The 13,213-nt window shown below is 62.2% G+C and overlaps 1 protein-coding gene across 1 annotated transcript; it reads right to left on the bottom strand.

The window, feature by feature from the left end:
• Positions 1 to 909: 909 nt before the first annotated feature.
• On the bottom strand, positions 910 to 13,134 carry Tmem80 (transmembrane protein 80). The gene is made up of 5 exons (XM_078045275.1): positions 12,968 to 13,134; positions 4,223 to 4,258; positions 3,396 to 3,489; positions 3,232 to 3,324; positions 910 to 1,949 (listed from the first exon to the last, which is right to left on the bottom strand). The coding sequence occupies exons 1-5, from the start codon at positions 13,040 to 13,042 to the stop codon at positions 1,744 to 1,746; spliced, it is 504 nt and encodes a 167-aa protein (XP_077901401.1). The 5' UTR covers positions 13,043 to 13,134; the 3' UTR covers positions 910 to 1,743.
• Positions 13,135 to 13,213: the final 79 nt, after the last annotated feature.

The raw sequence follows: 13,213 nt of genomic DNA, 5'->3' as shown, positions 1-13,213 counted from the left end.
TGGGGAGGTGGGCACTCTGCCCTGGAGGGCCAGAGCCACTGCATCTCTGTGGTCTGCACTGAACCCACAGGTGAGCTCAGCAGAAGGGTGGCAGGAATGGCCTTTGTCCTCCAGTCCCAGCACCTGCCTGAGTCCAGACAAGACCTGCTTCCTGGTCCATAGCCTTTGCAGCTGAACTCAAGAACCTGGCCTAGTCCTGCTCCACATGTGACTCCATCCTGAACCAGTGTGCAGAGTCAAGCACTCTGCTCTGCCCTGGCAGGGGCAGGCATACACCCATGCCCTCGCCCTTCGGCAGGGTGAGGATCGGGCAAAAGCAGGAAGTGGGCACCGCAGGGACAGCTGGGGCAGGTCCCAAAGCCACTCTGGGCCGCCTGGACCTGTAGTGTTTGCAGATGGTATGGAACAGGTGACCTTCCCCTTTGTGTGCCAGTGAGAGGGGGGTGTCAAGGGCTCCAGACTCAGATCTGTTAACTGAAAGCTTTCTGCCCGGTCTGCAGAAGGAACCCGCAGCCCTTCTGGCCATCCTAATGGATGGTGCCCCAGCCACAGAGATGCTTGGGAGCACTGGCCTTTCCCTGCCTGCGTGTGGATCTGCTGCATGGGCACGCTGAGTGGGAGAATAGGTGTCCAGGCTGCCTGACTTCCACTCTGGGTCAGACGAAGCCAGCTGAGGGCCCTGGGTGAGGACATGACAGTGATGCTGGCTCTGGAGGAGGCCCAGGACACTGGCAGCCTGCCACCCTCAGCAGTGTACAGAGGAGCAGTGTTCCGACCAGGCGTCAGGATGGAGGGCAGCGTGGCTGGAGGTGAGTCTGGGGATGAGGTCATGAAGGAGCAAGTGGGGGAAGGTGGGGGGGCTTTTAATAGCAAAACACGGGGAGGGTAAGTGGCTACAATTAGGACAAATTCCTGGAAATGTGAACATTTATTTACTTTAAATAAATAGTGAAGAAAAAGCCAGACACTGGAACGTAACATTATTCCAAATGCAGAAAACAACAGATGAAGGCAAGCTACTAGGAAAATCGGCTCAGACCCTACATTATGTGGCTGAAGTCCCCTAGCTCACTCAGAGACCCTACAACTGGAGCTGCTCTGTGAACTGGCCACTGTCCCCACAGCCTTGCTCCCCTGGACCTCAGAGGTGCCCACAGGGAAGGGAGAGTGTTGGGGTGAGAATCTGAAGCTGATTGGCTCACTTGCTCTGCTCTCTGTGGAAACCCCAGCCCACCATTCTGCCCAGGCCTGGGGGGGGGGGCGCGGGGAGGCAGACGGGCACTCACACAGGCACTCACACACAGGGCCACCTGCCTGCAGCTCTGGAGGAACTGGTGGCAGAGAGAACAGGCAGCGTACAATGTCAAGAACCACTGTGTGAGAAAGCACAGGAACGGGCTGCAGCTCGGAGGTGGAGGCTGCTTCTCTGGGGTGCACTGCAGGGCCGCCCTCTGGCAGTCTCTTTTCTGCAGGGCTTCTCCCTCCTCTGGTGGCCCCACTTACAGGGCCTGAGTGGATGTCCCTGTGCATCACACCCCATGGCTGTTCTCACACCTGGGCCCCCAGAGGTTTGTTGTGCTCTGGACCCTGCCAGACACCCAACAAAAATCATTTGTGAACTACCCAGGACCGTCTGTGGCAAATCAGTAGGAGAAACACCACCTGCTCGCTCAGCAGGGCGGGAGACTGCTGGGACCTGGCAGGGTATGGAGGAGGTGGCTGCAGCACGGCTGAGCCAGACGTCTACCTGACGAAGGCCGCAATGGCCACCACCTGAAGGGCAGCCTCCAGGCCGTGGAGCACCAGGAGTCCAGCACTGAGGACAGCGTCTGCCCAGAGCACCAGGGTCTGCCAGAGCAGAAAGTGGATGGAGAGCAGGCCGCTGCCCACTGTGAGGGCCAGGCTGGCAGCCAGGGGCCCCTCAGCCTCTGTCAAGTTGCCCTGTGTGCCTGAAGAGCAAGCAGATAAGAGTGAGGTGTGGTAGGGCATGGGCCTGGGGCAGGACCCACCACCCAGTCCTGGTCCTGCTGAGGACAGCATGAGCCACGGCTCACTGTGGCCACCCCCAGAGCTGGTGCCTGCCTGACCCTCTGGCCAGCGGTGGGTGTGGGGCAGACTTGGGTATCTGAAACCATGGGCATCTGCCACCCTTTTGCATTTAAAACTTCCAAAAATATTTTACTAAAGCCAGTTCTGGAAAATGTCATGAAGACTTACAAAAACAGACCAATGGGCCAGTCATGGAAAATGCCCATCCCAAGTTGCCACCGGCTGACCCCAACAGCTCAGGTGCCCCAAGGGCCCTTAGGGCCAGCAGCCCCCTGCAGGCCAGACCCTAGGTAGGCACAAACATGGTGTCCACACCCTCCAAGCAGCAGAGCTGCCCTCCTGAGGGCTACACCAGCATCTGCGCTGTCTGTGTTGGCAGCTGCATGACATGCTGCCCCTGCCCCACGGGGGTCCCAGTTCTGACGCAAGAAGGTGGTCAGGGGCCAGCCTCCTCTCACCTGGGCTTCCTATCATTTCCTGGTCACCAGGGGCTGGGGTATGCATGAGGGCCTGAGGTTGGCACCCGGCAGTGCAGCATGCCTAGACATGCCCATTCCTGTGCCCACAGCAGGGCAGTGTGAAGGGTACAATCCATCCCCAGACAGACACCCTCATTGTGTGTGTCTATGACCAAGCCCACAGGAAGGGCACAGCGGGGCTGGAAGCCTGGAGCTTGCTGGTCTTGGTGGTCAGCTATGGGGTGGGGGAGGAGGTTTTGTGCTCTATCTCCACACCCCTCGAGTTCTGTTTAAGAGCATACCCTTGTGTGAACTGTGCAGTGGAAGAGGGAGTGGCCAAGAGGCCCTTGGAGGAAGTAGCACCTGGATCCCAGCCCGACTGGAAAGGCTGGGCTTTCTGGGGACCTGCTGAGCTCCCCAGACGACCAGGGAAGGACAGAGGGTGCAGGGGTATTCAGGAGCCCTGGCTCTCACAGGTAGGCTGTTCTGCTCTCATGTGCTTCTAGATGGGAGCACACACAGTATCACCTGTCCTCGGGATGGAGCTTCTAAACCAGCAGTTAGTGATAGCGTAAGGTGATATTGCATCACACCTAGGCAACAGCCTCCGCCCACTAGTCTGACTGAAGACCTCACCAAGAACTGCACCAAGGGGTCACATCCAAAGGTTCAGTGCTCGAGACAGCACTTGTCACAGCTGGAATGCATCCACCCCAACACTCACCCAGGCACAGCCGAACTGCTTCCAGGACCCCCATCAGCAGGAGTAGAGTCAGGTCGAAGACCAGGCGGTGCCAAGGATAGCTGAACACCTGACCTAGGAACAGCAGCCTCGGGTCAGCTTGAGCAGCAGTGGGCTCCGGGGCCTGCCTCACACTCCCGGCTTACCTTTATAGATGATCATCAGGAGCGTGGCTAGGAAGTACAGGGTGTAGTACAGCCCGCTGAGGTGAGAGAGTACTTGGAGGGGGATTGAGGAGAGCTGGTGTGTGGTCAAGGATCTGCAAGCTGGCAGACTGGGGCACACCCTTCCTGCTGCCCAAGTCAGAGGGGCTGGCTCTGTCATCTTTCCCAGGGACACACTAGCGGGTCCAGTTTAGGCTCTTGCAGATGGGCCCCCACAGGTGGCCATGGAGACACAGCTGCTAGCTCCCTGCCTGTAGGGGCTTCCATTGTGCTATGGGCCCCCAGTGGGCATGAGGGCCCCCTCCCATCCCCGCAGAGCTCATGGTGTGAGCACCAGTGCTTTGTGGCTGCAGGGAGAGTGGGGGGAGCTTTCGCACACTAGTGGTCCCTGGTGACACCACCGTGACCCTAGTTACAAGGGAGGAAAAGGAGCCTTTTTTTCATTTTACTTGGAGAAAACCTATTCCTCACTTTGGGGCAGCTAAATATCCACTAGCAATTTCCTGATCTCTGAACACTTGATATTTGGAGGGAGGGGTTTCACTCTGTGCCACAGGAATGCCACCTGGCCCAGTGGGAGGTGAGGAGCTACCAGCTGAGCTGGTGGATGGGTGCAGAGCCCACCTGCCCCATTAGAGGAAGTTCTGTCAGCTCTCTGAACCTCCCTCCTGAGAGCTCATCACGATTTAAGGAGAGGTGGGGTAGGGCATGGGAAGAGCAAAGGGGCAGAGAGCTGGCCGCAAGAGGTCAGCAATCCAGCCATGTGGGGTCCCTTCAGGAGCCAGCACTGGCCTGGGGAAGCAGGATGCAGCAGCAGCAGGATACCCCCGCGGAGAAGCTTCTGCCTGGAAGAGAGAGGGTGGCCAGTGAGTCCTTTCAGAATGCTTTCCCGGACCTCGCTCGGCAACACGGGGTCCCTCATATCCTCTTTTGATCTCATATTCATGGAAGGAAGTGACCAGTGACCATCGTAGTGGACCTGCAGCTAGGTCCTTGCCCTCACACTTCAGGGAAGCAAACACCTCCCAACAAAACCAAATGGTAGCTTCTGTCTGTGTGGTCTGTGCGTTTGCCCGAGGCGTGCAATCAGATGGGTGCCTTCTGTTATGAGACATTGTTTTCCACGTTTGATCAGACATTCACCTTCCTCTGCAATATTTTCACTTCCCAAAATCTATCCCCAGGAAGGAGAAAGAATGTCCTAAACCAGCCCTCCAGTTGCAGAGTCCCTTGGGCCAGCCCCACTCCCTCTGTGCTCTTGGCTTCTGTCTTGGGATGACACAAGAGGGGTAAGGGAGGCCTACTCAGTCCTGGACTCTGAGGTACTGAGTTCAAAGATCCCTCTGCCTTGCCGCTGCACGGAACATGATCAAGCCAGACTGCCGGGCTTAAGAGGCTCACACCAGTGCTTCCATGGTACAAGCATAGATGCTTCTATACGTGTGTGCACACGTATAAAAATTCAGAATTTGGATCAACTCTTCTATAAAGTCACTGTACTGCTAGGCAGCCCTTGGTGTCATTTCCTCTGTAGTCTGGGGAGGGCAAGTCTCAGCTTTGGTGAGATTTGTGGGCGATCTAATTTCTTGGGCAGATTGGGACCCTTTGTGCCAGAGCTGTGGACTTTAAAGAGGGCAAGAGTCATACGTTGGTCAACCACAGGGCATTAGTAACAGACTCTGGGCAGGGCTCCTAGCAGACACGTGTGGGAGCAGGAAGCCAAAACAGAGTGACAGAGTTGTATTACCTTTCTGTAAGGCTCTTTAAACCCGATATGTTCTTTTCCAAGCCTCAGCTACACTAGGCTACCTAGATACCTGTTATTATTTTGGTTGGTTTCACATTAATTGAGGTTCTCCTCCCTCCTGACCCTTTTCTTAAAAGTTAAGTGTCAGGGCTGTGGCTCAGTGATAGAGCACTTGCCTGTCATGTCAAGGCCCTGAGTTCAATCCCCAGCACTGCAACAAACAAACAAACAAAGCCAAATAAAATCAAAGAAACTATCTGAAATCCGAAACATTTCAGGCATCAAGTGTATCTGCTAGTTCCCTGATGTTAAATTGAAAGGTGTTTCCTTTTTATAGGGATTTCCTTTTTACCACAGAAGTTAGTCAGGTTATGGGAATCAAAGCTAGTCCCAGATCCAGTGGTGGCTAGGTGGCCCCAGCCTATAAGCCTGGTGGTGCTGCAACTCAGCAACATACCCACAACTTGTTCCATGCAGGGATATTGGGGGAAAAGGAGAGATGGACACACAAGCCTGCACTGGCTGAGAGCTTCTCACCTAGGCTGAAGCCCTGGTCCAGCCAGCTCACATGCCCTTTTGCCCAGGGACCCCAGGCTCCTGAGCTTCAGATGCTGCCACTACACAGTGGGAACCACATCTACTTCTTGCTGCCCTTGGCTCCCACTGTGTGTCACAGATGTGCACAGTTGTGCCAGAAGTGAGCTGCAGGGTATCATAGGGTGTACAGCGTGTGTGTGGGTGCTGGGGCGAGATGCAGCTGTGCCTGGGGGGTGAGAGGGATGCTGGGGTGAGCAGCAGGTGTGCCCAGGGGTGAGTGGGGTACTGGGGTGAGCAGCTGCTGTGCCTAGAGGATGAGAGGGGTGCTGGGGTGAGCAGCAGGTGTGCCCAGGGGCAAGTGGGGTACTGGGGTGAGCAGCTGCTGTGCCTAGGGGATGAGAGGGGTGCTGGGGTGAACAGCAGGTGTGCCCAGGGGCGAGTGGGGTACTGGGGTGAGCAGCTGCTGTGCCTAGGGGATGAGAGGGGTGCTGGGGTGAACAGCAGGTGTGCCCAGGGGCGAGTGGGGTACTGGGGTGAGCAGCTGCTGTGCCTAGGGGATGAGAGGGGTGCTGGGGTGAACAGCAGGTGTGCCCAGGGGTGAGTGGGGCACTGGGGTGAGCAGCTGCTGTGCCTAGGGGATGAGAGGGGTGCTGGGGTGAACAGCAGGTGTGCCCAGGGGCGAGTGGGGTACTGGGGTGAGCAGCTGCTGTGCCTAGGGGATGAGAGGGGTGCTGGGGTGAACAGCAGGTGTGCCCAGGGGTGAGTGGGGTGCTGGGGTGAGCAGCTGCTGTGCCTAGGGGATGAGAGGGGTGCTGGGGTGAACAGCAGGTGTGCCCAGGGGCGAGTGGGGTACTGGGGTGAGCAGCTGCTGTGCCTAGGGGATGAGAGGGGTGCTGGGGTGAACAGCAGGTGTGCCCAGGGGCGAGTGGGGTGCTGGGGTGAGCAGCTGCTGTGCCTAGGGGATGAGAGGGGTGCTGGGGTGAACAGCAGGTGTGCCCAGGGGTGAGTGGGGCACTGGGGTGAGCAGCTGCTGTGCCTAGGGGATGAGAGGGGTGCTGGGGTGAACAGCAGGTGTGCCCAGGGGCGAGTGGGGTACTGGGGTGAGCAGCTGCTGTGCCTAGGGGATGAGAGGGGTGCTGGGGTGAACAGCAGGTGTGCCCAGGGGTGAGTGGGGTACTGGGGTGAGCAGCTGCTGTGCCTAGGGGATGAGAGGGGTGCTGGGGTGAACAGCAGGTGTGCCCAGGGGTGAGTGGGGTACTGGGGTGAGCAGCTGCTGTGCCTAGGGGATGAGAGGGGTGCTGGGGTGAACAGCAGGTGTGCCCTGGGACGAGTGGGGTACTGGGGTGAGCAGCTGCTGTGCCTAGGGGATGAGAGGGGTGCTGGGGTGAACAGCAGGTGTGCCCAGGGGCGAGTGGGGTACTGGGGTGAGCAGCTGCTGTGCCTAGGGGATGAGAGGGGTGCTGGGGTGAACAGCAGGTGTGCCCAGGGGCGAGTGGGGTACTGGGGTGAGCAGCTGCTGTGCCTAGGGGATGAGAGGGGTGCTGGGGTGAACAGCAGGTGTGCCCAGGGGCGAGTGGGGTACTGGGGTGAGCAGCTGCTGTGCCTAGGGGATGAGAGGGGTGCTGGGGTGAGCAGCAGGTGTGCCCAGGGGCGAGTGGGGTACTGGGGTGAGCAGCTGCTGTGCCTAGGGGATGAGAGGGGTGCTGGGGTGAACAGCAGGTGTGCCCAGGGGCGAGTGGGGTACTGGGGTGAGCAGCTGCTGTGCCTAGGGGATGAGAGGGGTGCTGGGGTGAACAGCAGGTGTGCCCAGGGGCGAGTGGGGTACTGGGGTGAGCAGCTGCTGTGCCTAGGGGATGAGAGGGGTGCTGGGGTGAACAGCAGGTGTGCCCAGGGGCGAGTGGGGTACTGGGGTGAGCAGCTGCTGTGCCTAGGGGATGAGAGGGGTGCTGGGGTGAACAGCAGGTGTGCCCGGGGGGTGAGTGGGGTACTGGGGTGAGCAGCTGCTGTGCCTAGGGGATGAGAGGGGTGCTGGGGTGAGCAGCAGGTGTGCCCAGGGGCGAGTGGGGTACTGGGGTGAGCAGCTGCTGTGCCTAGGGGATGAGAGGGGTGCTGGGGTGAACAGCAGGTGTGCCCAGGGGCGAGTGGGGTACTGGGGTGAGCAGCTGCTGTGCCTAGGGGATGAGAGGGGTGCTGGGGTGAACAGCAGGTGTGCCCAGGGGCGAGTGGGGTACTGGGGTGAGCAGCAGGTATGCCTAGGGGATGAGAGGGGTGCTGGGGTGAGCAGCAGGTGTGCCCAGGGGCGAGTGGGGTACTGGGGTGAGCAGCTGCTGTGCCTAGGGGATGAGAGGGGTGCTGGGGTGAACAGCAGGTGTGCCCAGGGGCGAGTGGGGTGCTGGGGTGAGCAGCTGCTGTGCCTAGGGGATGAGAGGGGTGCTGGGGTGAACAGCAGGTGTGCCCAGGGGCGAGTGGGGTACTGGGGTGAGCAGCTGCTGTGCCTAGGGGATGAGAGGGGTGCTGGGGTGAACAGCAGGTGTGCCCAGGGGCAAGTGGGGTACTGGGGTGAACAGCTGCTGTGCCTGGGGGGTGAGAGGGGTGCTGGGGTGAGCAGCAGGTGTGCCCAGGGGCAAGTGGGGTACTGGGGTGAGCAGCTGCTGTGCCTAGGGGATGAGAGGGGTGCTGGGGTGAACAGCAGGTGTGCCCAGGGGCGAGTGGGGTACTGGGGTGAGCAGCTGCTGTGCCTAGGGGATGAGAGGGGTGCTGGGGTGAACAGCAGGTGTGCCCAGGGGCGAGTGGGGTACTGGGGTGAGCAGCTGCTGTGCCTAGGGGATGAGAGGGGTGCTGGGGTGAACAGCAGGTGTGCCCAGGGGGGTGAGTGGGGTACTGGGGTGAGCAGCTGCTGTGCCTAGGGGATGAGAGGGGTGCTGGGGTGAACAGCAGGTGTGCCCAGGGGATGAGTGGGGTACTGGGGTGAGCAGCTGCTGTGCCTAGGGGATGAGAGGGGTGCTGGGGTGAGCAGCAGGTGTGCCCAGGGGTGAGTGGGGTACTGGGGTGAGCAGCTGCTGTGCCTAGGGGATGAGAGGGGTGCTGGGGTGAACAGCAGGTGTGCCCAGGGGCGAGTGGGGTACTGGGGTGAGCAGCTGCTGTGCCTAGGGGATGAGAGGGGTGCTGGGGTGAACAGCAGGTGTGCCCAGGGGTGAGTGGGGTACTGGGGTGAGCAGCTGCTGTGCCTAGGGGATGAGAGGGGTGCTGGGGTGAGCAGCAGGTGTGCCCAGGGGCGAGTGGGGTACTGGGGTGAGCAGCTGCTGTGCCTAGGGGATGAGAGGGGTGCTGGGGTGAACAGCAGGTGTGCCCAGGGGCGAGTGGGGTACTGGGGTGAGCAGCTGCTGTGCCTAGGGGATGAGAGGGGTGCTGGGGTGAGCTGCAGGTGTGCCCAGGGGCGAGTGGGGTACTGGGGTGAGCAGCTGCTGTGCCTAGGGGATGAGAGGGGTGCTGGGGTGAGCAGCAGGTGTGCCCAGGGGCGAGTGGGGTACTGGGGTGAGCAGCTGCTGTGCCTAGGGGATGAGAGGGGTGCTGGGGTGAGCAGCAGGTGTGCCCAGGGGCGAGTGGGGTACTGGGGTGAGCAGCTGCTGTGCCTAGGGGATGAGAGGGGTGCTGGGGTGAACAGCAGGTGTGCCCTGGGGTGAGTGGGGTACTGGGGTGAACAGCTGCTGTGCCTAGGGGATGAGAGGGGTGCTGGGGTGAACAGCAGGTGTGCCCAGGGGCGAGTGGGGTACTGGGGTGAGCAGCTGCTGTGCCTAGGGGATGAGAGGGGTGCTGGGGTGAACAGCAGGTGTGCCCAGGGGTGAGTGGGGTACTGGGGTGAGCAGCTGCTGTGCCTAGGGGATGAGAGGGGTGCTGGGGTGAACAGCAGGTGTGCCCAGGGGCGAGTGGGGTACTGGGGTGAACAGCAGGTGTGCCCAGGGGTGAGTGGGGTACTGGGGTGAGCAGCTGCTGTGCCTAGGGGATGAGAGGGGTGCTGGGGTGAACAGCAGGTGTGCCCAGGGGTGAGTGGGGTACTGGGGTGAGCAGCTGCTGTGCCTAGGGGATGAGAGGGGTGCTGGGGTGAACAGCAGGTGTGCCCAGGGGCGAGTGGGGTACTGGGGTGAGCAGCTGCTGTGCCTAGGGGATGAGAGGGGTGCTGGGGTGAGCAGCAGGTGTGCCCAGGGGCGAGTGGGGTACTGGGGTGAGCAGCTGCTGTGCCTGGGGGATGAGAGGGGTGCTGGGGTGAACAACAGGTGTGCCCTGGGACGAGTGGGGTACTGGGGTGAGCAGCTGCTGTGCCTAGGGGATGAGAGGGGTGCTGGGGTGAACAGCAGGTGTGCCCAGGGGTGAGTGGGGTACTGGGGTGAGCAGCTGCTGTGCCTAGGGGATGAGAGGGGTGCTGGGGTGAACAGCAGGTGTGCCCAGGGGTGAGTGGGGTGCTGGGGTGAACAGCAGGTGTGCCCAGGGGTGAGTGGGGTACTGGGGTGAACAGCAGGTGTGCCCAGGGGTGAGTGGGGTACTGGGGTGAGCAGCTGCTGTGCCTAGGGGATGAGAGGGGTACTGGGGTGAGCAGCTGCTGTGCCTAGGGGATGAGAGGGGTGCTGGGGTGAACAGCAGGTGTGCCCTGGGACGAGTGGGGTACTGGGGTGAGCAGCTGCTGTGCCTAGGGGATGAGAGGGGTGCTGGGGTGAACAGCAGGTGTGCCCAGGGACAAGTGGGGTACTGGGGTGAGCAGCTGCTGTGCCTAGGGGATGAGAGGGGTGCTGGGGTGAACAGCAGGTGTGCCCAGGGGCGAGTGGGGTACTGGGGTGAGCAGCTGCTGTGCCTAGGGGATGAGAGGGGTGCTGGGGTGAGCCACAGGTGTGCCCTGGGGTGAGTGGGGTACTGGGGTGAGCAGCTGCTGTGCCTAGGGGATGAGAGGGGTGCTGGGGTGAACAGCAGGTGTGCCCAGGGGCGAGTGGGGTACTGGGGTGAGCAGCTGCTGTGCCTAGGGGATGAGAGGGGTGCTGGGGTGAGCAGCAGGTGTGCCCAGGGGGGTGAGTGGGGTACTGGGGTGAGCAGCTGCTGTGCCTAGGGGATGAGAGGGGTGCTGGGGTGAACAGCAGGTGTGCCCTGGGGTGAGTGGGGTACTGGGGTGAGCAGCTGCTGTGCCTAGGGGATGAGAGGGGTGCTGGGGTGAACAGCAGGTGTGCCCTGGGACGAGTGGGGTACTGGGGTGAGCAGCTGCTGTGCCTAGGGGATGAGAGGGGTGCTGGGGTGAACAGCAGGTGTGCCCAGGGGTGAGTGGGGTACTGGGGTGAGCAGCTGCTGTGCCTAGGGGATGAGAGGGGTGCTGGGGTGAGCAGCAGGTGTGCCTAGGGGATGAGAGGGGTACTGGGGTGAGCAGCTGCTGTGCCTAGGGGATGAGAGGGGTGCTGGGGTGAGCAGCTGCTGTGCCTAGGGGATGAGAGGGGTGCTGGGGTGAGCAGCAGGTGTGCCTAGGGGATGAGAGGGGTGCTGGGGTGAGCAGCTGCTGTGCCTAGGGGATGAGAGGGGTGCTGGGGTGAGCAGCAGGTGTGCCCAGGGGCAAGTGGGGTACTGGGGTGAGCAGCTGCTGTGCCTAGGGGGTGAGAGGGGTGCTGGGGTGAGCAGCAGGTGTGCCTAGGGGATGAGAGGGGTGCTGGGGTGAGCAGCTGCTGTGCCTAGGGGATGAGAGGGGTGCTGGGGTGAACAGCAGGTGTGCCCAGGGGCGAGTGGGGTACTGGGGTGAGCAGCTGCTGTGCCTAGGGGATGAGAGGGGTGCTGGGGTGAACAGCAGGTGTGCCCAGGGACAAGTGGGGTACTGGGGTGAGCAGCTGCTGTGCCTAGGGGATGAGAGGGGTGCTGGGGTGAACAGCAGGTGTGCCCAGGGGCGAGTGGGGTACTGGGGTGAGCAGCTGCTGTGCCTAGGGGATGAGAGGGGTGCTGGGGTGAACAGCAGGTGTGCCCAGGGGCGAGTGGGGCACTGGGGTGAGCAGCTGCTGTGCCTAGGGGATGAGAGGGGTGCTGGGGTGAACAGCAGGTGTGCCCAGGGGCGAGTGGGGTACTGGGGTGAGCAGCTGCTGTGCCTAGGGGATGAGAGGGGTGCTGGGGTGAGCAGCAGGTGTGCCCAGGGGCGAGTGGGGTACTGGGGTGAGCAGCTGCTGTGCCTAGGGGGTGAGAGGGGTGCTGGGGTGAACAGCAGGTGTGCCCAGGGGCGAGTGGGGTACTGGGGTGAGCAGCTGCTGTGCCTAGGGGATGAGAGGGGTGCTGGGGTGAACAGCAGGTGTGCCTAGGGGATGAGAGGGGTGCTGGGGTGAGCAGCAGGTGTGCCCAGGGGCGAGTGGGGTACTGGGGTGAGCAGCTGCTGTGCCTAGGGGATGAGAGGGGTGCTGGGGTGAACAGCAGGTGTGCCCTGGGGTGAGTGGGGTACTGGGGTGAGCAGCTGCTGTGCCTAGGGGATGAGAGGGGTGCTGGGGTGAACAGCAGGTGTGCCCAGGGGTGAGTGGGGTACTGGGGTGAGCAGCTGCTGTGCCTAGGGGATGAGAGGGGTGCTGGGGTGAACAGCAGGTGTGCCCAGGGGCGAGTGGGGTACTGGGGTGAGCAGCTGCTGTGCCTAGGGGATGAGAGGGGTGCTGGGGTGAACAGCAGGTGTGCCCAGGGGCGAGTGGGGTACTGGGGTGAGCAGCTGCTGTGCCTAGGGGATGAGAGGGGTGCTGGGGTGAACAGCAGGTGTGCCCAGGGGGTGAGTGGGGTACTGGGGTGAGCAGCTGCTGTGCCTAGGGGATGAGAGGGGTGCTGGGGTGAGCAGCAGGTGTGTGTGTGGGGGGCTGGGTGAGCTGCAGGTGTGCGTGGGATGAGTGGGGGTGCTGGAGTGAGCCACAGGTGTGACTGGAGGTGCTGGAGTGAGCTGCAGGTGCGTTTGGGGGGGGTGCTGGGTGAGCTGCAGGTGTGCCCGGGTGTGATGGGGGTGCTGGGTGAGCCGCAGGTGTGCCCGGGGCTGAGTGGGGGTGCTGGAGTGTGCCCCAGGGTGTGCCCCAAGCGAGCGGGTCCACACTGTCCCCGCCCCATCTCGCACCACCACGGAGGCTTCGCTGGGGTCAGCATCAGGAATCCGGACCGAGAGGCCCGCGGCCGCCGGGCCGGGCAGCCAGATGCGGGGCGGCGGAGGCACCAGGCCAGCCCGCAGGGCCCTGCGTGACTGCGGTGCCACTACAGCGACGAGGCGCGGCCGCAGCCCCGCCCGCCTCACCTGGGCGCGCGGCCGCCATCTTGCCGCCGGGTCCGCCGCGATCCCGGCAGCCCACGGGCCGCGCCCTCCCGCCATCTTCGCTCCTCCCGCCGTCCCCAGGAGCGAGCGTCCGACTGCGGCCGAGCCCGAGTCGCCCGTCCGGCAGCGCTCGGGAGCTTTCGGACAGGAGGAGGCGGGCACAGAGGTTCGGCGGACTCGGGCTCGGGCGCGCTCGGCGGACCTCGGCTCGTCCTCGGGCCGGCTCGG

The sequence above is a fragment of the Ictidomys tridecemlineatus genome, chromosome 4, assembly GCF_052094955.1.
Source record: "Ictidomys tridecemlineatus isolate mIctTri1 chromosome 4, mIctTri1.hap1, whole genome shotgun sequence".
Classification (NCBI taxonomy): Eukaryota; Metazoa; Chordata; class Mammalia; order Rodentia; family Sciuridae; genus Ictidomys; species Ictidomys tridecemlineatus.
Note: the sequence above shows the minus strand (reverse complement) of the source record. Positions and strands in the feature narration are given on the sequence as shown.